The sequence below is a fragment of the Eubalaena glacialis genome, chromosome 6 (assembly GCF_028564815.1).
Source record: "Eubalaena glacialis isolate mEubGla1 chromosome 6, mEubGla1.1.hap2.+ XY, whole genome shotgun sequence".
NCBI lineage: Eukaryota > Metazoa > Chordata > Mammalia > Artiodactyla > Balaenidae > Eubalaena > Eubalaena glacialis.
The window spans coordinates 73,056,592-73,082,827 of record NC_083721.1 but is presented as its reverse complement, the minus strand read 5'-3'; the positions used below and the strand labels follow the sequence as shown (position 1 = coordinate 73,082,827).

The 26,236-nt window shown below is 39.5% G+C and overlaps 1 protein-coding gene across 1 annotated transcript in view; it reads left to right on the top strand.

Annotated features, from left to right (window-relative positions):
* The window catches only part of PCYT1A (phosphate cytidylyltransferase 1A, choline), a 43,422-nt gene extending 17,622 nt beyond the window's left edge, over positions 1–25,800 (top strand). The window contains exons 3-9 of the mRNA XM_061194310.1: positions 9,663–9,762; positions 14,856–14,972; positions 15,705–15,856; positions 18,129–18,207; positions 18,647–18,789; positions 20,252–20,440; positions 21,336–25,800. Of these exons, the coding sequence (XP_061050293.1) occupies positions 9,663–9,762; positions 14,856–14,972; positions 15,705–15,856; positions 18,129–18,207; positions 18,647–18,789; positions 20,252–20,440; positions 21,336–21,542 (987 nt within the window). The 3' untranslated portion in view covers positions 21,543–25,800. The remainder of the gene's footprint in view (positions 1–9,662; positions 9,763–14,855; positions 14,973–15,704; positions 15,857–18,128; positions 18,208–18,646; positions 18,790–20,251; positions 20,441–21,335) is intronic.
* The last annotated feature ends 436 nt before the right edge of the window (positions 25,801–26,236 follow it).

The window sequence follows — 26,236 nt, the reverse complement described above, 5'->3', positions numbered from 1 at the left end:
ATTTGCAAAGCCCCTTTTGCCATGTAACATAGTCACAGGTTCTAGAAAGTAAGATGTAGACATCCTTAGGGGGCCATTATTCTTTACAGCAAGTAAACTCAGAAAAGACTCAGCAGTCCACAAAACAGGGCTTTTTTTTTTTTTTTTTGGCTGCTTTGGGTCTTTACTGCTGTGCGCGGGCTTTCTCTGGTTGCGGTGAGCGGGGGCTACTCTTAGATGAGGTGCGCGGGCTTCTCATTGTGGTGGTTTTTCTTGTTGCAGAGCACGGGCTCTAGGCGCGCGGGCTTCAGTAGCTGTGGCTCACGGGCTCTAGAGCGCAGGCTCAGTAGTTGTGGTGTACGGGCTTAGTTGCTCCGCGGCATGTGGGATCTTCCCGGACCAGGGATTGAACCCGTGTCCCCTGCATTGGCAGGTGGATTCTTAACCAGTGTGCCACCAGGGAGGTCCCTAACAGGGCATTTTAAATTTCTGAATGTTTCTTAGAGAATTCAGGTTAAGGAGATGGTGGTGGGTACCAATTCAGCGCTCTCACTTGGAGTAGGGACAAGTTATAACCAAGTAGGTAATACTCTGAGCCAATCACCATAGCCACGAATAGACCAAACAAGGCCAGTCTTAGTGGAATGGGCTCTGAGAAGACTTAAATTTCTTGGTTCTTAGAACCTAAGGAATTTCAATGCTTTAAGTTACTCTGCTTCATATATTCATGTCACAGATCAGTTAAGTGGCTTGCTACCTATTTCACATTCCTCTCTGGTACACACTGGCTATTTGACATGGGCTAATGGTCAAAGATTCACTCACCCAAGAGGCTGGACTGACTCTAATGAAGAGTGTCTGCTAAATAAACTTGTGTGTCATCTCCACTGTACACATGTGCCTTCTATCTCTGAATCCCTTTCAACTCTGTAGCAAAAACGAACAAGGTTTTTTCTTTTTTTTATGACAGCTTTACTGAGACCATAAATCCACCCATTTAAACTGTACAATTCAATGGTTTTTAATATATTCACAGAGTTGTGCTACCATCACCACAGCCAGTTTTAGAATATTTTTATCGTCCCCAAAAGAAGCCCCATACCCATTAGCAGTCACTCCCCATTTCCTCCCAACCTCCCCAAGTATTTGGTAGCTGGGTTGGTAGGTCAGGATAAAATGGATGAAGGGAGAGAAAAGAGTTAAGGAGGAAAAATTAAGGGATAACTTCATGTCTAGTTTGTCTATAAGTATAAAGAATTTACTGAAACAGATGTTTCTAAAGGTAAAATCAAAAGGATCACAGAAATATTCATAAAGAATAGACATTTAGCCTATCTTAATATTTGTCATATGTATGAATAAGTCACAGAGTACTTAAACTCTGAGGTTAATTGACCGAAGTTCCGCTTATGGAGATAGATCTTACAATCTCATTTCAAACTACATATATTGAGAACCTCTGTGTGTCATTTGCTATGCATTGAGATGCAAAGATGCAAAGGTGGCCTTGCCCTTAAGAAGCTCATAGACAAATAGGGGAAAGAGACAAATAATTAAGATACAGTATGAAAAGGTCCAAATAGAAGTAAGTTAGAGGTACAGTGACCCTCTAGAGGAGCAACAGATTAACTTTGACCGAGGGGTGGGGACAGTGGTTTTGGAAAAGCTTCATTGAGGAGATTATTTCAGAGTTGAACTTTGAAGGCTAAATAGGAATTCAAGAAATGGACAAGAGATAGAGTACAACTTCAGAAGTGTGAAGTAATAGTATGTTTAGCAAACTACAAGTAACATTACTGGAGCTTAAAGTTCAGAATAAGAATCTGCAATAGATAAGGTAAAGCAAGGGCCTACTCATGAAGGATCTTGTATGCTGTGCTAAGGAATTTGAACTTTATCCTATAGGTAATATGATCAGATATACAATTTAGAAGATCATCCTGATTGCTTTGGAAAGGAACAGTTGAAACAGGGATAGACAGAAGCCACAGGACTAGTTGTGAGATTATTGTAATGATTCAGGTTAGAAATGATGAAGGATTAAACTAAGGCGGTAGATACAGAGAGGACAAGATAAACTTTAAGTTTTTAAGAAGCGAAATAGACAATTCTTGGAAATTATCAGGATGCAGAGGGTGAGAGGTGTTAAGGATGACTGCTAGGTTTCAGCCTTAGGTAGTTTGTGTAGATGGGGTGCTTCTCATTTAGATGAAAAATACAGGAAGAAGAGCTGTTTTAGGAGGAAGGCGATGGGTTTAGTACATGTTCAACTTAGAAGGTCTATGAGGCATCCAAATAGTAGTTAAATAGGTGAGCTCATTGTTTACGTCCATTGAAATGGCAACAGGAATCAGGGAGAATGATTGTTTTTCTTTTTCTTTCTGCTCTGTTCCTTATCCCTTCTTTCTCACACCACATGGTATTCCTCTTGAATCTAGAGCCTTTTTCCTGGCATTATTGAAATAATTTGGAACTCAGGAGGGCATGTTACCATTTGTGCAGAATGTTTGGGTAAATGGGAAATGTTTCTCTGTGCCATTCTGAAACTTTTTGCTGAAAAATGTTTACGAATCCTTGGAAATAGAATACATACTGGGAAGCCAATATCAAGTTCTAGTATTATATTATTTGAGTTATCTCCTCTTTCCTATTAGTAAGGACACCAGAATCTCTTCTTCTCTTTCACGAGAATTTTGAGTAGTGAGTTAATATATGTGAACATAATCAGGAGAAAGTTTTTATGGAAGCAATATTGCATCCAGAAGTTCATTCATAATTTGGGAAATGATGATCATTATAAGTTTTAATTTTTAGTTATAATAGTATTAGTTATAATTTGCATAGACTTAGAAACTTTATATAGCATTTAGAAGCTAACCTCTTAGATTAATACAATTTAGTTACTTTTGTTAGTATAATGAAACCTGTGTTCCATAGAATGGAAGAGAAAATGGGCTAATGTAGATTTGTTGAGTGCCTACTCATATGTGTAACATTGTGCTAGTTACTTTGCATATGCTATTTTATTTAATCCTCATAGCCTTAACCTTAATCCCCATAACCTTATGGAGCAGGTATTACTATCTTCCATTTTTTTAAAAATTACTTAATTTATTTTTGGCTGCATTGGGTCTTCGTTGCTGCACGCCAGCTTTCTCTGGTTGTGGTGTGCGGGCTTCTCATTGCGGTAGCTTCTCTTGTTGCGGAGCACGGGCTCTAGGCATACGAGCTTCAGTAGTTGTGGCGCACGGGCTCTAGGCGCACGAGCTTCACTAGTTGTGGCACGCGGGATCAGTAGTTGTGGCTTGCGGGCTCTAGAGCGCAGGCTCAGTAGTTGTGGTGCACAGGCCTAGTTGCTCTGCAGCATGTGGTATCTTCCCAGACCAGGGCTCGAGCCCGTGTCCCTTGCATTGGCAGGCGGATTCTTAACCACTGTGCCACCAGGGAAGTCTGATCTTCCATTTTATAGCAGGTGAAATGAAAGCTGTAGAAGCTTGCTGTGATATCACAGCTATGAAGTGATAGAGCTGGGATTTAGATCTAAGTTTTTTTCAAGTCCTAAACCCTTGCCCTTTCATTTATACTTTGCTACCAGAGAGTCAAAAGACTTGAAAGCAGTATTATTCCATAGAATTCCTTTGAGGTTAAAATGAAGGAGGTTTGTTTTAGGAGAACACAGGTAGAAATACTTAGTCCTACTTTTATATAAACATCAGCTTTTAGAGACAATGTTCTCTAACTAAGAAGAGAATAATAGGGTGTTTTAAAAAATACTACTCATTCTAACAGGAGGCAGCTCTAGAGAGTTAAAGATTTTGCTGATCTGTTTTAGCTGAAGAACCTTAGGTTTCATCCTCTATACTTAGGAGGGATCAATTCAGCACAAATTATAGCCAGGAGGGACAGTTGCATTTGCCTTCTGCCTTGGAATGTACACAGTATGCAAGGAAGATTGAAGAAACAGAGTTATGAAAGATAGGATACGTAATGTATCTCTTAAAATTGAGATAAAATTCACATACATAAAGTTCACCATTTTAATCATTTTAAAGTGTACAATTCAGTGGTTTTAATACTGAAAATTCACAGTGTTGTACAACCATCACCACTATCTAATTCCAGAACATTTTTATCACCACAAAAAGAGACCCTGTACCTATTAGCAGTCATTCCGTCATTCCCCCCTTCCCTCTACTCCCTGGCAACTGCTAATCTACTTTCTCTCTCTAGGGATTTGCCTATTCTGGACATTTCATATAATCACACAATGCGTGGCCTTTTATGTCTGGCTTTTATTTATTTATTTATTAAAATATGTATTTATTTATTTATTTTGGCTGTGCAAGGTCTTAGTTGCGGCACGTGGGATCTTTTAGTTGCAGAACGTGGGATGTTTTAGTTGCTGGCTCTTAGGTGCGGCATGCATGTGGGATATAGTTTCCTGAGCAGGGATCAAACCCGGGCCCCCTGCATTGGGAGCGTAGAGTCTTACCCACTGGACCACCATAGAAGTCTCTGGCTTCTTTTATTTAGCACAATGTTTTCAAGGTCCACCCAGGTGGTAGTGTTTATTAATACTTCATTCCTTTTTATAGGTGAATCCATATAGACATACTACTTTGTTGATCCATTCATCAGTTGTTGGACATTTGGATTATTTCCGCTTTTTGGCTATTGTGAATAATGTTCTGACTACTATTCATGTACAAGGTTTTTTTTAAAGATATGTTTTCAGTTCTCTTGCTTATATACCTAGGATTGTAATTTCTAGGTCATATATATCCTTTGTTTAACATTTTGAAGAACTGTTTTCCAAAGCTGTGTGCTAGTTTACATTCACAGCAGTGTACAGAGGTTCCAGTTTCTCCACATCCTTGCCATCACTGTTGATGCCTGTCTTTTTGTTTTTAGCTATCCTAGTGGATGTGAACCAGGGTCTCATTGTGGTTTTGATTTGCATTTCCATAATGCCTAATATTGTTGAGCACCTTTTCATGTGTTTTTTGGCCATTAGTATATCTTTTTTGGAGAAATGTCTGGATACCTCTTTTTCCTTAACTCTTCTCTTCCCTCTTCTGCCTCCCTTCCATTCACCAGGACCTAACCCTAGATCTTTCAGTTTCTGTTAATTCTTTGTTTTTCTTCCTGGACCTATTAACTTGGCCTTCTAAAGATTAAAGTTTCTAGCTTGATCTGGGCTGAATATAGTGCTCAGTAGTTCCATTAATCGTTTGCTGATGCTCAAATATATACATTTCCCACAACAGCTATTCCAAATATTTTGTACTTTCCTCAAGTTTTCAGTCTCATTCCAAGGTCCCTGTTCTTTATAGGGAACTTTACTTTCTTCTTTACTATACTGAGAAAATTGAGGGCATCAGAATATAAGTTTATACATCCTTCCTCCTTTACATCCAATATTATCCTTTTATCACCTTTCCTTTCTTCTGCTTTCAGAAAAATGTGATCCTAATTACTTATAGGGCCAACAGCTTCCCCGCTGCTCTCCTTTGAGACCATTCTCTGTCATTCTTCTAGACTCTTCCTTCCTTAATTATCTGTTTTTTTCCTTCTCTTGATATTTTCAATCTCTTCGGCTCCTTTTCCTTTGTCTTAGACATGTACAGATATCCTCAACTTTTAAGAAAACCTGCTACTTGATCCTTCTGTCCCCTCTAGGTACCTTTCTGTTTTTCTCATTCCCTTTATGGCTATACATCTCTAATGAGAGATTATTACTAATCTGTTTCCTTGTCTTCCAATTTTCTTAAAGGCACTGGTGTTCTGACTTTCACTAATATATTCTAGGAGGTCTCCAATAGTCATTTGAATCTCCAGATTCAAAGACTGTCAGTTCTCATTTTCTTTGATCTCTACTCCTTTTTAAGAAACTTCTCTATTCCTGCTGATGGTACCACAGTCTTATTTTCCTCAGTTCAAAAGCTCAGTTATTATAAACTCCTCTCTCAAGTGATAGTATATTTTCTCTTTACCATGTCCTACCTATTCTTCCTTCACAGAATCTTCTAACTGTCACTCTCTCTATTCCCACTGCAATATTAACGGAAAAATCCACAAATCCATTTCTTCCTCCCTGTAATAACCTCTGAACTGATCTCTTTCTAAGTATGCAGAATAACCAGTGGTGTCCTGATAAACTGGGGGGAACAAACCTCTGATATATAGCATTTACTGATTTCTGTGGCTGATTTCAAACTACCAGCCCTCAAAATATGTGAATATTTAAAAACTGACTCCAGCACACCATTGATAATAAATTTCAGAGAACACAGTAAGGCTGTGTTTTATCTACATGTACTATTGTTAATAAGCACAATTTTTTCTATTTGCTTCATATATTTTATATTATGTATAAATATATTTATATATAAACAACTTCATTGAGATATAGTTCATATACCATTATAATTCACCTACACATGTAGAGTGTTCAATTCAGTGGTTTTCAGAATATTCACAGACTTGTGCAACCATCATCATGATACATTTTAGAGCATTTTCATCACTCCAGAGAGAAACCCTGTACCCATCAGCAGTCACTCCCCATTTCTCCCCAACCCTTCCATCCCAGTGTAACCCCTAATCTACTTTCTGTCTGTAAATTTTCCTATTCTTGGACATTGCATATAAATGGAGTCATACAATAAGTCGCCTTTTGTGGCTGGCTTCTTTCACTTAGCATAATTTTTTCAAGGTTCATCCATGTTATAGCAGGTATCAGTACTGCATTCCTTTTTATGGCTGAATGGCATTTGTTTCTTGAGGTATAACTTACATACAGTAGAGTGCACAAACCTTAAGTGTACAGCTCAGTAAATGTTTATATATGTATACATCCGTGTAATCACTGGTACACCTAGAAGACTCCCTCACGCTCCTGCTAGTCAGTATCCTCTTTCCCCAGATTTTTTTTTCTTTGTTCTCTGACTTCTATTAACCATAGATTAGCTTAGCCTGTTTTTGACCTTCGTATAGATAGAATCATAGAATGTCTATTATTTTGTGACTAGCATATACTTTTAGAAACACAAATTACTGTTAGGCAACTCTTTGGGTACTAACTTCCAGAGGATAAATCGTTTTTTCTAATTTAATCTGTAGGTAAATTTCTAATAACTTCAGAAAATCACACATTTGTGTCCTTGGTCTATTCTTAACCTTTTTTAAAAAACGTTCTAAAAAAGGATAACACACACACATCTCCTAAAAATGTTTTTCTTATAGCTTTAGCATATTTTAAACTAAGCTTATATAAGTGCTCTTTAAAGGAAATATGTTTTAATTTTAAAGCCTTATTTTTTTTTAAAAATTATTATTATTTATTTTATTTTATTTATTTATGGCTGTGTTGGGTCTTCGTTTCTGTGCGAGGGCTTTCTCTAGTTGTGGCAAGCGGGGGCCACTCTTCATCGCGGTGCGCGGGCCCCTCACTATCGCGGCCTCTCTTGTTGCGGAGCACAGGCTCCAGACGCACAGGCTCCAGACGCACAGGCTCAGCAATTGTGGCTCACGGGCCCAGTTGCTCCGTGGCATGTGGGATCTTCCCAGACCAGGGCTCGAACCCATGTCCCCTGCATTGGCAGGCAGACTCTCAACCACTGCGCCACCAGGGAAGCCCCAAAGCCTTATTTTAAAAATCTATCCTTATCTGAAATCAAAACAAAACAATGTCTTCCCAGTTTCTGAATTTAGCCCAGCCACAATGTGATCTATGTGTAATTTAAAAATCTAAGTAAACATCACTATAGCCCAACAGAAATTAAAAGAATTGTAAGGGAATATTATGAACAATTTCATGCCAAAAAATGTGACAATTTAGATGAAATAGACATATTCCTAGAAAGAGACAAATTACCAAAACTGACCCAAGAAAAAAATAGAAAATCTGAATAGACCTATGCCAAGTAAAGTATTGAATTGTCTTTAAAAAAATCGTCCTACAAAGACAAAGTCAGACACAAATGACTTCACTGGTGAATTCTATCAGACATTTAAGGAAGAAATAATATCAATCCTATCCACTTTCAGAGAATAGAGGAGAGAACATTTCCTAACCAATTTTATGAGGCCAGATAGCAAAGACAGGCAAAAACAGCACGAGAAAAGAACATTATAGTTCAAAATCCCTCACAAACTTAGATGCAAAAGTCCTTAACAATATATTAACAAATTGAATCCAAGAACATATAAAAAGATTTATACAATGTGACCAAGAAGAATTTCACTCAGGAATGCAAGGTTGGCTTAACATTCTAAAATCAATTAATCGAATACACCATAATTAATAAAATAAAAGACAAAACCAAAATATGATTGTTTCAATAATGTAGAAAAAGCATGTGACAAAATCCAATGCTCGTTCACTAAAAAACTCTCAACAGGGAATTCCCTGGCGGTCCAGTGGTTAGGACTCAACGCTTTCACTGCCGTGGCCTGGGTTCGATCCCTGGTCGGGGAACTAAGATCTCATAAGCCTCATGGCACAGCCAAAAAAAAAACCAACTCTCAACGAACTACAAAATGAAGAGAGATTTCTCATCCTGATAAAGGGCATCTAAGAAAAACCTACAGCTAAGATAATACTTAGTGTTGAAAGATTGCATGCTTCTCCCCTAAGACTGGGAACAAGGCGAGGATATTTATCCTTGCCACCTCTATTCAGCATTGTACTAGAGGTTTCAACTAGTGCAATAAGGGATAATAAAAGGAAGTTAAAGCCATCCAGATTGGAAAGGAATAAGTTAAACTGTCTTTATTCACAGGCAACATGATCTCATATGTAGACAGTCCTAAGGAATCTACCAAACAAACTGCTAGAACTGATAATTGAGTTTAACAAAGCCACAGGAGATGAGTCAACTGAAATTACTCACACTGATACACATACACACATACAAATCAATTGCATTTCTATATACTGGCAAGGAACAATCCAAAAATAAAATTAAGAAAACAGTTACAAAAGCATCAAATAGAATAAAATACTTAGAAATAGATTTAACAAAAGCTCTTAAGTAAGGCTTTCCTCTAAGGAGGAAAGAGCATACCTACGTTTTTATTTCAGCATTGCCTCTGAGTAATTGCATGCAATTCATATAACTTCTCTGAACCTCATTTTCCTCATCTTTAAATTGAGGATGCTAACTATTGTACTACTTGCCTCACAGGGCTGTTAATGAGAATTAGAACATATTTACAGTGTAAAGCATTATACAGTGATGATCGTACTTAAAGCACATGGCAGCTGTATGCCTTCCCAGTCCCGTAGTTGAAGTTGTATGAAAAGGCACTTGTGAACCTTGGCAAATTCATCACATAGATCAGGGTTGGCTGTTCTGCCGTCTGGCAGAGGAGCTGTCATTCTGGACCCAGTTAGTTAGGACTACGCTTAGGTTCTCAGCCACCTTCCTCAGTCCTATCCTGAAATCACCATCAAGACATTTATCTTTCATGCCATGATTTGCCCATTTGGTAAAAGGTTGCAACTTTCACTTGTCATTTTGGAATGCTTTTATCTTTTTTCTTTTTAAGGTTATGAACTTTTAGGAAAAATTTTAATCACAGCATGTTGAATAACTGATTATTCTTTAAAGCTGCCAGTTTTTGAGTATTTTAGTTTATACCATTGAATTTTTCTTTTCCTTCACTTTCCTCTTCTTAAGGGCTTACGGCAGCCAGCGCCTTTTTCTGATGAAATTGAAGTAGACTTTAGTAAGCCCTATGTCAGGGTAACCATGGAAGAAGCCAGCAGAGGAACTCCTTGTAAGTAAATGATGAATTATTTTGTTGTTTTACTGTTGTTTTTAGCATTCAATTGTACTTATCAAATGTACACCTACTCACTATATTCTTCCCTCAGTTTACCTGTAAAAGCTACTTGAGAGAGGGGTTCCCCCCATCTCGCTTGCTGTTCTATTTGGGAGGATAACTGTACTCCATAAAATTTCATTTATATTGTATACTAATTTCCCAGTATTTTGTCACAGCTATGAGATACAGTGGTACACACCTTTTTGGGGGGCTGTTATCATCACAGCTGTGAGATATAGAGGAGCAGAGACAATAAGATATTAGCCTGAGCTGCTTTATAATCTTGTCTGTTTTTACAAAGGTCCAAATAATATGTCAGACTGTCACATTTTTAATAGCCATCAGAATTTCCCACCAAGTTTTCCTTTCTATCAGTCAGTACACTAGCTATGATGCTGCTGACTGACAGAGGACAAAGATATCCTAAGTTGGGAGATGCTTATCACTTAATTTTATCTTTATTGATATTATAGTTTTCTAGGTTTTTTAAAAAAAGACTTGCTTTATTATTTTCAAAACCCATACTCTTTATTTGTATACTTAGTTTACATTATTAAGTAGCAATTTCTGGCCTCATAAATTATTAATATGTATTCCAGATAGTTTTGGGCAGTTGGTTTTAGGGATCATCATAAATAGAAACTTCCACGAGCATTTGTTATGAATACAAAGTCCTATAGGCATCTGTTCTTACTTCTCTGTAAATTCTCCATTTCTCCTTTTTTTCCCAATCCTTTTTCATTTCTTTTGATTACTGTGGTAAGTGTTTACTCTGTAAATGTAGGGCTGGACTCAACCCAGGCAAGCACTAGGGAATAAGAGGTAGTTATAGCCACAAATCTATACATTTTCAGTATATAGAAGATATTTGTAGTTACTTCTTAATTTTGTTAGTATGTTTACTCTCTGTTGTAACTTAGGAGTACTGAAATATGAATAGAAATGAATGCTGGACAATGTTAGGCTAGGGGTCCCAATACCCCTTGGCTATATCTTGGCTGTGTGGAGTATGGTTTTGGGGTCCTCAAAATTCCAGAGAATGCTTTCCTTTTGCAAAAGTGTTTAGATATAGCTCATGTTGATCACAACCCTTCTGATTTATGATGTGATTTTTTGGGTTTGGCTCCTCTTACTTCAGTAATAGGCAGGCTAATGGGGCAGAGTAAAATGACAACAAGGAAAGACAGGCTATATGTAACAGTGTAGTGGTGGCAGGTCAGACTTCAAAATGCCACTAGACAGTTCAAGGATCACATTCAGATGTGATAGTAGAGCCTGTTGAGGGCAAGAACTTTTCATATACTCTCTAATGACACACATTCAGAATGCAGTACCTCACTCAGATCTGATCACATTAGTTATATTAGCCACCTTGTTGCTAATCTAGCCACATACCATTTGTGGTAGGAAAAATGTATGTATGTATATGTATACTGTTTCCAAGTTTTGCAACTTATAATTAACAAACACTAATAAATTAATTTCTAAAAATTTTAGAATAGTAGAATTTTGTAAGTAAGTCATTTATGAGATTATATACTTTATACACTCTTCATTATATACATGAATATAGGTCCATAGAAACTAAGAAGTGAAGCAGTAAAACAAATAATTAGTGATAGAATTGAAGCTAAAAACCTAAGTTTTTCCATCTTTGTGTTCTTTTCATCGTGGAGTGGTGCTATTCTTTATATAGACATTAGTTATAAATAATAGAAGGCTATCAGCAAGCTGATTGAATTTTGGGTGGAACAAATAGTCACAAATTGGCCTGTAAAATTTGCCAGTCTAACTTGACCTCTGGTTTTTCCTTTATCTTATTCTGTCTGTTCAGTTTTATGTTAAATAACCAAGTAAGTGACTGTCTTCATGCCAGTGCCAGACAAGGAATAAACAAATAGAGAATCTACACATGCCATATAGTTAGTGAATTTTAAACCAATAACTGGTTCAAGGGACATCCCTCCCCCTGCCCCCAGATTTTCACTTAGGGAGGTTAAGGGAGTACAAGAGGGAAGTTTGTGTAATCTTGGAGTAAACTCACTACTTGGAGATAAAAGGAATACGGCTTGAGAGATGAGAAGATCATCTTTTTTAGAAGATGGAAAAAAACCCAGCAGTATGTTCTCTGGTTTCTTCCTTTCTGGAGAAAGGAAGAAAAAGGCAAAGTCTGAAGGGCAGTGGAAATCTGTTAAAGATGAATGTTTCAGTGGTAGCTATTTGAGAGAATGTATCAGAAGAGATAATAAATTGAAACCCAGGTCTCTTCTGCTTAAAGGAGAACATCTAGTTAGTCTAGCAGTAGTGAAAAGACTATAATTTGTAATCCAAATCAAGACTGTTTTTGAGAATGAAAGCAGTTGCTCTTGATAGTGTGCTGGAACAACAGATATAAATCAGAGGGTATAGTCATCTTGACCAATAGCCACTTGGTAAAGGAATGGATAACGCATGCTTTCTCCCCAGATTTTTAGTTCAACAGTGGCCCCTTCTGGTCATTTGGTTAATATACAAGCCTGGGTTTGCCAAAGACTTGCAGTTAAGTCATGGGGAATTGAGAGGTTGGGAAGCTGGGGAAATGCTAAGAGGGCAAGAGGCACATCAGGGATTGGTCCAAGAAAGGGTTCAGAGGTGGCTTGGCCTAATATGGGATGTTTAACTGCTGGCAAATAGCCACTTAATCAACAGCGTCTGTGCTATTGCTACTATCCAGGAAATGTGTTTACTGAGCTAAATCTCCCTCATCTCACTTTGCCCTTGGTGTAGAAACAACAATACAGTATTCTCAAATTTTATATTCTATCGTTTGTCTTTTAGGATTAAATAAAGTGAGATCATAGCCACTCTGGACTTGTTTAGGAAAGATAGAAGGATATTAGTTACTTCATGGTCATGATTTCTAGGATGTAGAAGAGAGATTATATTACTCAGGTTCGGTTTTGTTTTGCTTTGTTTTATAGATGAGGAAACTGAGGCTTAAAGAGATTAAGATTACAAAGGAATGAGGCTGGTTGGCAAGCTTGAGCTATAATTTTTCTGACTCTTTAAATCCATCATATAATTTCTCAGTTTTTCATTGTATTGGTGTATTTATTTTATTTAAAAATTTTATTTCCTGTATTATAAAATTAGTACATTCCCATGGCCTAACATTCATAAAGTACAAAAAAGACACAGAGTGAAATGACTTCCTCTCACTACTGTCTCACAGCCACCTAGTATCCCTTTTACAGGTAACCAGTATTACCAATTTCTTATTTATTTATTTATTTAATTAATTTATTTATTTTTGCCTGCAATGGGTCTTTGTTGCTGTGTGTGGGCTTTTTCTAGTTGTGGCGAGCGAGGGCTACTCTTCGTTGCGGTGCACAGGCTTCTCATTGCGGTGGCTTCTCTTGTTGTGGATCACGGGCTCTAGACGCGCGGGCTTCAGTAGTTGTGGCTCGCAGGCTCTAGATCGCAGGCTCAGTAGTTGTGGCGCACAGACCTAGTTGCTCCACGGTATGTGGGATCCTCCCTGACCAGGGCCCGAACCCATGTCCCCTGCATTGGCAGGCGGATTCCTAACCACTGCGCCACCAGGGAAGCCCAGTATTACCAATTTCTTGTGGATATCTAAGCAAATAATATATAAATCTTCCCACACTTTTAGTGGGTGGATCATGTCATATTCAGTCTTCCACTGAAATTTAGGTTGTTTCCAAACTTTTGCTATTACCAACAGTGCTGCAATCAATAATGCAATCTGCATGCATATTTACAAACATATCTGTGAGGTAAATTCCTAGAATTGGGATAACTGGGCCAAAGGGTATAAACATTTTTCATTTGTCTTTTCACAGATATTGCCTAATTGCCTTCCTTAAGAGTTGTACCAGTTTATACTTCTATCAGCAGTGTATGATTTCTCAGTTTAAAAACTACTTTTTTATGGATAAAGCTATCTATAAAGAAAAGTCCATTACCCTCCTGAGAACCAGTTTCCTCCCCCTTGATTCACTGTCCTCAAGGCAGGAAGGAGATGTATCTTATCCTTACCTTCAGTATGGTGTATTTGATGAGGCTCTGGCCCTTCTTTCGGAGAATGATGTAGATGCTCCTACTGATATTTTCTGCTGCTACAGTGAAACAGCTCTTCCTTTATTCAAGTAGTGGAAATATGTTACTAGGACTCATTAGGTTTATCATTTGAAGCATGATGAACCATTATATCAATGTCATTCTCAGTGTGTTTATTTGGCTTTGGAATTAGGCTTGTACCCCAAGAGATCATTTCCTCCTTTTCTTTCATAGTCCACTACCACTAAAAATAAATTGACAGTCAGTTCTCTGTTATTCTCACTAATGGACAAGGGAAGAGGAAAGGCTCTAAAGTCCTAAAATATTTATATTTGATTTTCAAATACCTGGTATATCACCCTCTACTGAGAAAGTGTAACATGCTCACTGTCAAGGAGAAATGCTTGAAGGAACTCCATCTGTTATCACAGAGCAGTTATTAAGGGTGAATCTGGGACTGTGAAGCAATCTCACCCCTCTGCATCACTCTTTACTTTCAAAGCAATGTATTTTATTTTCAAAGCAGAGCATTAGTTGTTAGTAATCAAGGCAGCTTGAAAAAGAGAGAGCAGGTAGCCAAAGCATAGTTTAATTATACTCTGTTTAAACATAACTGAAGTTTAAACATAAGCCGAAGGTGAAGATTTTGAAGTTTCAGATATAGCTCTTGTATAACTCTTCCCTTCACTTCTAAAATAACTTTAAGAAAAAGCAATCTTGAAATCCAATTACCTGAGCAGTTTGGTACAACCAGGCTAACAAAGAGAGTTAGTGGATATGATGCCAAGTGTGTCTTTGTAGTCAAGGAAGCCTGTGATGTTATTCCTCACAACCCCAAAGTACCCCAAATTAAGGTGAATATCCAGAGAACACCTTAAAAGGGGGCTATGCAGGGGTGGAACAGTCACACAGTGCCATTTCCATTTGTTAAATATGAGGTATTGAATCAATGTATTTCTGTGATAAATTCTTTCCTTTGGATTTAGGTGAACGGCCTGTGAGAGTTTATGCAGATGGAATATTTGACTTATTTCATTCTGGTCATGCCCGGGCTCTGATGCAAGCAAAGAACCTTTTCCCTAATACATATCTCATTGTGGGAGGTAAGAAAACATCTGATGACTTTAGGTGCTGTCCAGAAAAAAATTATGGTAGCCTCTTTTCTCCTATCTTTATAACCCGAGTACATTGCCTCTTATGTTGGTTTTCAAATGAGAGATATAGTGCAGCCTCTTTAAAATGTGAAATATATGAAGAACATGAAGTATATAAAACCTGAACTGTATAAACCTGGAGAGAGAAGCTCTAAGCTCATTGACTTGAGACGTCCAGGATTTATCTCGCTGGTTTTGGCTGGGTTTCTGCAGTCTGACCCCCGGTGGGGGCGGGGGTGGTCAGAATAGCATTAAGAATAAATGCTACTTAAGAAGAGCATTTGCTTTAGATTTCAGTTTATCATTCTGAGTCAACTGAAGTACAAAAGTCTGCTAAGCTGATGTTATGTGGTCCAGTCCAGTCTAATAAAAGTATAACAGGAAAACATTTTTTAAAACTGTTAATTGATACAGAGATGCACAGTAGTTTCATTTCAAAGCCAAAGATCTTAGTCCTCCGTTGTATCCTCTCCTCTCCAAAGTGTGAACATATTTAGTGAATGTTGCTCCTGAAGATGTATCTTGGATTAGGAAAAGCATTGTTATCCAGACTGAGCTACATCCAGAAGACTCTTATCCAGGCTGGGGAGATTGGTTATGAGAGGTTGGGAAATGAGAGGTTTGAGGAGTGCTTAAGCAGAGGGGACTTTGACTTACAACCTTATGTTGTGGTGAACTCAGTTTGCAGTGATGAGCTAACACACAACTTCAAAGGCTTCACCGTGATGAATGAAACTGAACGCTATGATGCAGTGCAGCACTGCCGCTATGTGGATGAGGTGGTGAGGAATGCCCCCTGGACCCTGACACCAGAGTTCCTGGCAGAACACCGGGTAAGAAACTGAGCACAGGTTTCCATTCCCTGTTCTGGAATTTCCTCAACTTTCAAGACTTCTGGTACTGTGGCTAGTTTTCCACTAGCCTTATTTTACTTCTATCTTCTATGTAAATTTCACATAGAAGAGGTAACAGTGTTATTACTTCTAATAATAGTCATCCCTGACATTTTTCTTGGGCTTGATGGTTTACAAGCAATTTTGCATCCATTATATTTCATTTGTTCCCCACAAAAATCCTATTGGGTAGTTATTAGTTATTTCCACTTTACATATAAGAACAGGGCCAGAGAGGCCAAATAACCAGGTCACACTCTAGCAGGGCTAGAAATTGAACTCTTCAGGGCTTCCCTGGTGGCGCAGTGGTTGGGAATCCGCCTGCCAATGCAGGGGACATGGGTTCGGGCCCTGGTCCGGGAAGATCCCACATGCTGCGGAGCAGCTGGACCTGTGTGCCACAACTACTGAGCGTGCGCTCTAGAGCCTGTGAGCCACAACTACTGAGCCTGCGCACCATAACTACTGAAGCCCACGCGCCTAGAGCCCGTGCTCTGCAACAAGAGAAGCCACCGCAATGAGAAGCCCGCGCACCGCAACGAAGAGTAGTCCCCACTCGCCACAACTAGAGAAAGCCTGCACGCAGCAACGAAGACCCAACGCAGCCAAAAATAAATGATTAAAAAAAAAATCTTATAAAAAAAAAAGAAATTGAACTCTTCAGTTATGTGAGTCTGTCGCACCCCCCCTCCCCCATTATAGGCGTATCCATCCTCACAGCATATCGGTCTTTTTAGAGTATACACAGCCCCAGACATGCTCTCAAGGAGTTCACATTCCAGGAAATAAGATATATAAACATAGACTTCTCTTGTATTGACTTAAATTTAGTTTCAAGACTTTTGATTTCAGGCTAGAAATTATGTGGGATCAGAAACCAGGGAGGTTTCTCACTTTTTCTCAGTGAGTTGGTATTATAAAAAACTCTTATCTCCTTTTTATTTTCCCGCATTAAAGCAACAGGTTTCCTGCAAAAGAGGGGTTTATAGCTGAGAAGAATTTATCAGGTCATGTTGGAGGCCCTCGAGCTTGAGGAACCAGCAAGCATATTGTCAGTTCTCTACAGTGGTGTGTAGAATGTTGAAGGTGAATTGTTCAATGAGGCAGGAAAGAACAAAAGTAGCCAAAGTGCTTCAAAAGCAGTATTTGGGTAGGCCTGAAGCTAAGGGATATTTGTTATAACTATTTAGGTTTAAGACAGAACTTTTATAGTTCTCTAGCTTTACTGCTTCAACATTTAGCAGCCAGTGGTACCAAAGGTGATGAGCAAGATTATTCTCAGCAACATAGCCAGGCAAGCCCAGGCAGAAGAGGTTAGAGGAACTTCCATATTTCCTTTTCTCCTTGTTAGCAGTGTGTCCTCAACCATGAGTCTTGCTTGCTCACCATTCTTATTTTCAATTTGCTGCCTATGGATCCCTGACAAGTTGTTCATGGGTAATTGAGATGTTAGCTGAGAGTCCCTGACATAGTCCTGATGAGCGTACTTCACATTACAGTGGCTTCTGGGAGCTGGGTGTGGTGGTATTAGCAATTATATTAGCAAAGGGCATATGGCCTATTCAGGAAGGAGTAAATGAGTGAGGTTTAGAAAGATTATTGATCCCAGTGTGAGAGGTATTGACAGTAGTAAAATAATAGATCTGAGACTTAAAGGTCTTTTATGGCCTTGGGCTTTGCATTTCTCAGGAGTACAGATGTATCTATTCTAGTAAAAGTGCTCTTGGTTGATATTTTTATATTCCCACTCATCTCATGGACTGAGAGAGAAACCAGTTAACAAAGAAGTGACCTCTTTCTCATATTTTTAGAAACCCTATTTGACCCATCCTTGTAGACCCAGGAGGGTGGGGAGATTTCCTTTCTTCTTTCCTTGATTCCACCCACTAACTAGCATACCAGAAGATCCTCTAGGCCTATTTACCACAGCATGGTGACTGGTATACAGTGTGAGGGTAGCACTTCCAGTAGACCAGGAGGAATAGCTAAAAAAGAAACTGGCTAGCTTCATGTTTATGATCCACGAATAATTAGGTTGGGTGGCTTGTGAATGAATCGTGGAATTTATGAGCAAAGCAAAGAGAGATAAAGAGAAAAGTTCATTTGAGGCCTCCCCTCTCCTTGTGGTCCTTTTTCTGGGCCTGAGAGTGTTTACTGGTTCTTTCTGAATGGCAGTTATGCTGGGTTTTAAATGATGTTTCCTTACTTTCAGATTGATTTTGTAGCCCATGATGACATCCCTTACTCTTCTGCTGGGAGTGATGATGTTTATAAGCACATCAAGGAAGCAGGTGAGTAAGTTGATGTGCATCCTCATTTTATGGAGTCTTAGGGGCAGTGACAGAGATTCAACCACATCACTACTTTACAGAGGAAAATTTATACAGTGAGAACTTTTAACATCCAGTTTCAGGTCACACTTTGGTTAAGAGGTTAAGGTGAGCATAGCATCATATCCATCGATTCTCAGTCTAAACATCTACTTTTGATATCTCTTTTAATTTCAGGAAACCCTTCTCCAGCCCCATATTTTTCTTAATATTAGGGCCTTTCCTTACTCCTAACCTTTGATTCAGTGTTCCTTCTGTATGTCAGTATCTCCAGACTTTACTTAGTAATAGCAGACTCTGCTTTATGAGGAAAGAAGAGGAATGTGGCTCCAGTTTCCATCTAGTCCTACTGCCTGAGCTAATCAGAATGTCACAGTGTTTGTATGTGTTCTTGGGTTAGGCATGTTTGCTCCAACACAGAGGACAGAAGGTATCTCCACATCAGACATCATCACCCGAATTGTCCGCGACTATGATGTGTATGCCAGACGGAACCTACAGAGGGGCTACACGGCAAAGGAACTCAATGTCAGCTTTATCAATGTGAGTTCCAAACCTCATCCTAGAGTTCCCTGGCCTTATAGGGCATGTTGTCTCTCACTTCATCTAAGTTAAAGTTGCTTTTCAGTCTGCTGTTATTATCACCTCCAAAAGCTCAGTGGATACCTCTTTGCACATAACGCTATGCCAAGCTCTTTACAAAGAGCATATGGATGTATCTAGAGGCATTTTCTGCCTTTATGAGCTAGTATCAACACGTCGATATAAGGACATACAGCCAATTAAATAAATAAGAACGTGGAACTTACAAAGTACAGTACTTATATCAAATATATTTAAAACAGTGGTTCTTAACCTTTGTTCTTTTTGACTGGATGGTCTTTGCAAATCTGATGAAAGCTGTGGATCCTCTCCCTGTGTGCATAGTAACACACAACATTTTGCATGCAATTTCTCAAGGCACATGAACCTAACTTTTAAAATTTGATTTATGAAAGCAAGTTTATCTTAGCTTAATACTGCCCTTTGGAAACAAACTGCTATACATTTTGTATATAAATTATACCTCAATAAAGTTGATTTAAAAAGAAGAAAGCTGCTAACTGTATCTTCTACATAAGTAGTTTACCATGCTCCCTCACTTGCTCCCAGCTCTGTGAATTATGAATAGGTGAAATGGTTTCATTTAAATATGATTTATCTATTCAGGTAAACCCTAGCTATTGTTAACAATCTAGCTATTGTTATACCGCAGAATCTATCTTTAGATGTTTAAAAATCCTAAACATATTCGCCTTCCCCTTCCCCTTTATGATCTGGAAATGAGAATAGTTTTCATTTGGCTAAAGACTCCTCCCCTCCCCTCCCTTTGGGAGGGTTCGTACCATTTTCCCTTATCTTTGGGGAAGCCTGTAGGACCAAAGCGTATCATCCTTATTTTGCGAATGAGCAAACAGACCTCCAAATATTAAAAAATAAAAAAAACAACTCCTCTATAATCATAGAATAGGCCACTGATGGAGGAAAAGAAATTCAGTACAGTAGATGAATTACTTAAGTAAAAGGTCCACTATTTCCTTTTTCAACCTGTTACAGTTGGCTTATTGTTGGCAATATTGTGCAGTGATCTTGTTGCTCTCTCCCTATACATCTCCATCTAGAATGGGGTTTGGGTTTTGTTGGGCATGTTTATCTTCCAAGTTTATGTTTCGTCTTAAAAAAATCTGACTTTGTTTGGTACGTGCCTGTCTGTTACTGGTCTTACACTATACATTTAGTTTAGTCCTGGGCTCTACAATCTTAGAATTATTACACTTTTGTATAAGATGACCATCCAGAGCATATCTTATCTGTTATTATGCTGGAGAAGTATGGGAGAGATTAAAGTGAAATTCTCAAGACTGAAAGGAGTGTCAGTAGAGTGCCAAACCAAGTCTTTTCCTTCCCCTTAGTATGGAAGGTCAGAATGAGTATTATTTCTCAGAGCAGTTATTTCTTTATCCAGGAGAAGAAATACCACTTGCAGGAGCGAGTTGACAAAGTAAAGAAGAAAGTGAAAGATGTGGAGGAAAAGTCAAAAGAATTTGTTCAGAAGGTAGAAGAAAAAAGCATTGACCTCATTCAGAAATGGGAGGAGAAATCCCGAGAATTCATTGGAAGTTTCCTGGAAATGTTTGGTCCAGAGGGAGCGCTGGTATGTTCTTTCTTGCTGGACAATTTAGGGAAATTCAGGAAAATCTAGGGAATTCTCATGCTGTGAAAGAAATTATAGAATCCTTGAGCACAAAGGGACATTGACATTAAGAAGTTATCTAACCTGTTCCCCTTGTTGGGCAGAACTGTATTTCCACTATCCCCAGAAAGTTTTTAAAAATCTTTACAGAAAGAGGTTATACATTCTCCTAAATAATTTTGCCAGCTCTCTATCAACCTCCAAATATGGTGACAAGATAAGTGAGTAGCCTTGCCCAGCTTGCTTCTACATTATAGTTTTAGGTGGAAGGGAAGGAAAGAGCAAAGAGCAGTAAAAAGAAAGCTGCCTGCACTACACACAGCTGCTGCAGGACCGTTGGGTCCGGTGGGAATTCTGTCCTTGAGGAGTAGCAAGGTCTTTTCGAGCCAAATAAAAGGTGCCTGTGTAGCTATGAGCAAATGAGCCCTAGGATATCAGGAACGATCTGACTGTGAGGCTGTTTGGATGCCAGAATAGATTATTCTGGGAGCGTATGGAATTTTCTCTTCAGAGAACTCCAAAACTAGGATAGGTACCCTTTTGTCTGAGTTAATTCCTTTGTTTTTGCCTACAGCCTAGACTACAGACCCAAGTAGCCTTTTAAGAATTCCTTTGACGTAGAGGTCAAGGATTGGGTGACAGTGGATAGCAGGTGGGAAGCCTTAGATACATAGTATAGCATAGACCACTTTGGAGAGGAAATTGCTTAGGATTATAGCTATGTTCCTCCTCCGGCTGACTTGATCACTTTTGACATTACAGAGGGCACTCATGATAATTTGAAGTCTCATATCCTCCAGTGGTGCTTTAGTAGGATCCATAGGTTTCTTCTAACTCTTTCTTTTGGTCTCCCCAGAAACATATGCTGAAAGAGGGGAAAGGCCGGATGCTGCAGGCCATCAGTCCAAGGCAGAGTCCCAGCAGCAGTCCCACTCGTGAACGCTCCCCCTCTCCCTCTTTCCGGTGGCCCTTCTCTGGCAAGACTTCCCCGCCTTCCTCCCCAGCAAACCTCTCCAGACACAAGTCTGCAGCCTATGATATCAGTGAGGATGAAGAAGACTAAGTTTTCATCTCTCCTTTCCTCTCCCCTCCCTCTGTCCCATCACCTTCAGAAGCTCTCTGTTGAATTCTGAATTGTGATCCCAACACTAAACCTAAGGACAGCTACAAAGGAAAGACAATTGGGGCAAGAGTACTTAGGATGGGGGGACCAGACAGCCTATCCTCTGAGAGACATCACCCACCCCCACCAAGAAAGAGGCTAACTACATCTTAGAAGCCTGTTCGGCATCCATATACCTTCCCCATGGACTTTGCTTTACTGTTTATGTTCATGTGATCTTGACAGGGAAATTGTCGTTTTTATTAATTTTTTAAAAATTAGTCTTTCAAATGTAGTAAATAGAACTAACTTTTTGCCCCCAAGGAGTGGGCAGAAGGAAGCGGTGTAATACCCAGAGGCCTTTTCTTCCTGATACACTATAGTATTTGCCTTCTGTTCTGAGGCAAACTGTTTTGCCAAGTCTTTCAGGCAGTGAGCCATACTGATGGGTGATTTGGAGGGGAAATATCATAATTTTGGTTTCCTTTAAAAAAAGCTAAAAGCTGAGTAACAGTCACAAATCCCCTAAGTGTACTGCTGGCACATGTGTCAATGTGGCTATGGGAAGAAGGAGATCTGAATCTAACTTTTCTTGCTCCCTGAGGAGTTTCTTGTTGAACCCAATGGGGTCCATGAAGACACTGATGGGGATGGAACCAGACCACATGGCATCTGCTGCGGTTTTTCTGCTGTGTTCATCTTCTCAGAAAACTCTGTTGCCCAGTTATTTGGGAGCTCTTGTCAATCTCTTTCCTGTAATCTACCTTTAAAGGGAGGAACACTTCCAGGTTTAGTCTGATTGAGGAGGTGAGTGGGACAATACTCAATCTTATGCAAAGTCAGTTTTGATTAATTTTCTTCCTGAGAGTAAGTCCCTGGCCCTGTGACTCCTATTTTAATACTTATTACCTAGCTTTTTACAAAGGATACTTTGTAAATGTCTGCAGTTTGAACATGATCTGTTAATCCATGTTGCTCATAGCCATATCGAATATTCAGAGAGATTTGCACAGAACATAGGCGCAAAAGCATAAGGAAACACACCCCTTTTTAAAGCCTTTTCTTGACCTCTTCCCCTCTTAAGAGTGTCCTTGACTGGAACCAGTGCTCCATGAGGTGTTTATTTTCCCCTGAGAGTTGGCAGCTGGCAGGGACTCCGGTCTGCTGCCCTTCCAGCAAGTCACCAAGCAAGGGCTCACTTTACAAGAGTGTGGTAGGTTCCCTCCCTCTCACTCTGCCTGGTTCCACCTCCCCTGGTATGTTGCCCAGGGGATTCACTACTTAAATTTCACGTCAGAGAATGCTGAAGCTTAACACTTGCTGTTGAGCATAAGCTCCATTTAAACCTCTAGCATCCTACAGTACATGACCTAGCAGATCATCATCTATCATAATCCTGTAGCTGGGTTCAGAGCGAAAAATTGCTTATGTCCAGGCACCATCCCATCACTCATAAATACCCCTTGTGGGGGTGGAGTTTTAGTGTTTTCAGCTAAGAAAACCACATCTTATCTTTCCTTGCCCCTCTGCTAGGGCTGTGAGCATCTCATAGTCCCCTCCCTAAACACCTTCTGTTAAAACTTGCTCTTCTGCCTGAGGGTCGGTGGCTAGAATCACTGCCTGCCTGCACAGCAGGACTATCTAGGTCCTCAGATCATCCAGAGAGGCAGAGCACAGCAGAGTAGAGGGACAAAGAGGGGGAAACCTCTTGTCCTGATGGCCTATGAAAATTACATTTCTAACTCTTCTCATGAAGTGCTATTTTTACTATCAAATCTGGTTTACACAAGCTTTGGCTTGGAATCCTTTTTTTGGAACAGTTGAAGTTAATGTTTTCCTACATTACTCAGCTTGATATGATCACGTATTTTAACTTGCTGCTTCAGTCTTGCCTCTTTGGGAATTCTGCCCATTTCTGTCAATAGAAAAGCAGTGAAATCACCACTGAAGCCCACTTACGTGTTCTCTCAAAGTACACATGTTACCCAAGTGTATTTGGAAAAGGAGGTGCGCAGAGTGTGATTTTCCTCCCCGCAGTCACTCTTCTCACGTGTATTGTCTGGGTCCCAAATTTTTGGTCCTCCTCCTCCGCTCTGTAAATGGGCTGCTTTTGGCATATCCTGCCCTTGGAATATGACCTCTAGGCTGACAAGCTCCATGAGACTGCTAGCACCAGCATGTGCACGTGTTCTTGGAAAACTCTCACCCCTTTTGGTGAACCTCTGTGGCCTCAGTCTCCTAACACTAGTATATCTTCAAATAATTTTGACTGAATGCAAAAAATATTATGGTGTGGCATGCTAGATACTTTGGGATAAATGTGATCCTACATGCTGGACAAGGGTGGGTGGGTGGAAGAAGCTATTGGGATGATGCATTGTTTGATCATTTGTGCCTAATTAAATGAGGTTAGAGGTTCGCATTCCACAACCATGCATGTGATCTGTAAATCTTTAAATATTATTGTTAATATTAACTTCTAACATTAATTTTAATATTAATTAGCTGTTTCCCTGAACCCCACACACAAAGCTGTCAGCCTGAATAGACCAAATGTGGCAAAAATGGGAGAGCCTTAAAAGTTGGTTGGCCTCCAGTGGTTAAGAATCCGCCTGCCAATGCAGGGGACACAGGTTCGATCCCTGGTCCAGGAAGATCACACATGCTGCAGAGCAGCTAAGCCCATGCACCACAACTACTGAGCCTGTGCTCTAGAGCCTGCGAGCCACAACTACTGAGCCCATGCGCCACAACTACTGAAACCTGCGTGCTCTAGGGCCCGCGTGCTGCAACTACTGAGCCCACGTGCCGCAACTACTGAAGCCCGCACACCTAGAGCCCATGCTCTGCAACAAGAGAAGCCACCTCAATGAGAAGCCCGCGCACCACAACGAAGAGTAGCCCCCACTCGCCGCAACTATTGAAAGCCCACGCGCAGCAGCAAAGACCCAACGCAGCCAAAAAAAAAAGTTGGTTGGCCTCAGAGCCTCTCGCTGTAAGATAGAAGGAGAATGGAGACAGAAGCCCTGTAGCCAGTGCTGAGGAGGTGCCATTTCAGCAGTTACCTTGAGATGAGCTGGGCAAAAAGTTTGCTTTTTTCCTACACTAGACTCAGTAGCACTGAAGGATGGAGGTTGAAATTTTAGAGGAATAAAAATGGATCATTTGTACTGCTGCAGCTGCTTCTGATAGCTAGAGCCAAAGACCATTATCTTGCTGAGGCTTGGGTAAGAAGGTTGGGGATGCCAGGAGGTTGAAAATCTTGGATGAGAGAAAAAATTTGAGGGAGGTCAAGAGAGCTTTTGACCTTTTCTGATCACTGATAACTTCCTAGGCAGCACCTGAGTTACATTTTTCTTACTTTTGACCACACAACTGTCCAGGCAGTCTTTGAATATTCCCTCCACAATGGTTCTTCACAGTGATTTTTATTCTGTTTCTTGATGTATGGGTAGCTTTTGTTTTTCTGGAGCTCATTGACTTTTTAATCCTGTTCCAGACCCTATATCTAAAACCTTTCCAAATCAAATATATTTCTCTGCTTTTGTTTAATTCCCTAAAAGCCATAGCTTTTACATTTTCTGTCAGCACAAACTATCACCAGAAGTTCAATCAGTACAGGTAGGAAAAGAGCTCCCTTAACAATGTTTTTAACTAATGGTATTTTTTTTTTTAACCTTACCAATATAAGTATTTTTAAAGTTATATTTTTCAGGGTCATGCAATGATTGTTCTTGTTTTCTCTCACAGAATAGATTGTCATGGGATAAAGAGTGGTCCCTAGCTATTATTTTTCCAAGTAAGTAGAACATGTTCTTGGGATTATACTATTAAATGTTAATTTTCTTTAAAACAAAGGAGAAAGATACTCTGCCAAAGTTTAATGTTAGTATTCAGATTGGGGTAGAGAACAAAAGTACTTGGTTTAACATTAGGATGACTCCAGTTGCAGTTTTTTTAGCTTCCAAGTGGGCTTTCCCACCCTTCTTAGGGAGGCACTGACTATTTTGAACACAGAGACTTGATTGGTTGAGTTGTTTTATATTGAGGATCCTGAACAGAAAGAGTCTTGGAAAGAAATTCTGGCCTTGGCATGAATGTTGGCCCCATCACCAGTGCTGGTGTCCACAAGGACGTTTTCCTCAACTGGTGTTCAGTATATTGTTTTCCTGTCTGAGTGTTATTAATTTGTTCAGTTATTTTGGCTTTTGTCATTAGCCAAATAAAGGAAAAGTGATTTTATGTAATGTTCCATTTTCTGTGTTTTTGACCTTGTATACATGTGTATGATATGTTTTATGTATTTGGGGCTTTTACCTGTACTATCAGTTCCTTTGCTTTTGCATCTTAATTTGGGGGTTTTACCTGTATGATCATTTCCTTTGCTTTTGCATTTTAATTTGTCTCCCCAGAATAACTCCATGACCGTATTATTGGGATTCCTTTTGCAACTTGGTACAGAAGACTAAAAAAGCCATTGTCCCACAAAGGGAGGCTGATCCAGATCTCCCAGGTCTAATGTCATCAGTGCCCTACTGACACATCTGTAAGGGAAAGAACACCTTTCATCCGTTCTTCAGAAGCCTGGTTTCTTCGAGAGTTTGGGCTCATACTATTTTGCCTGGCTGAGTTCTATTCCTGTTATTATACCAGTA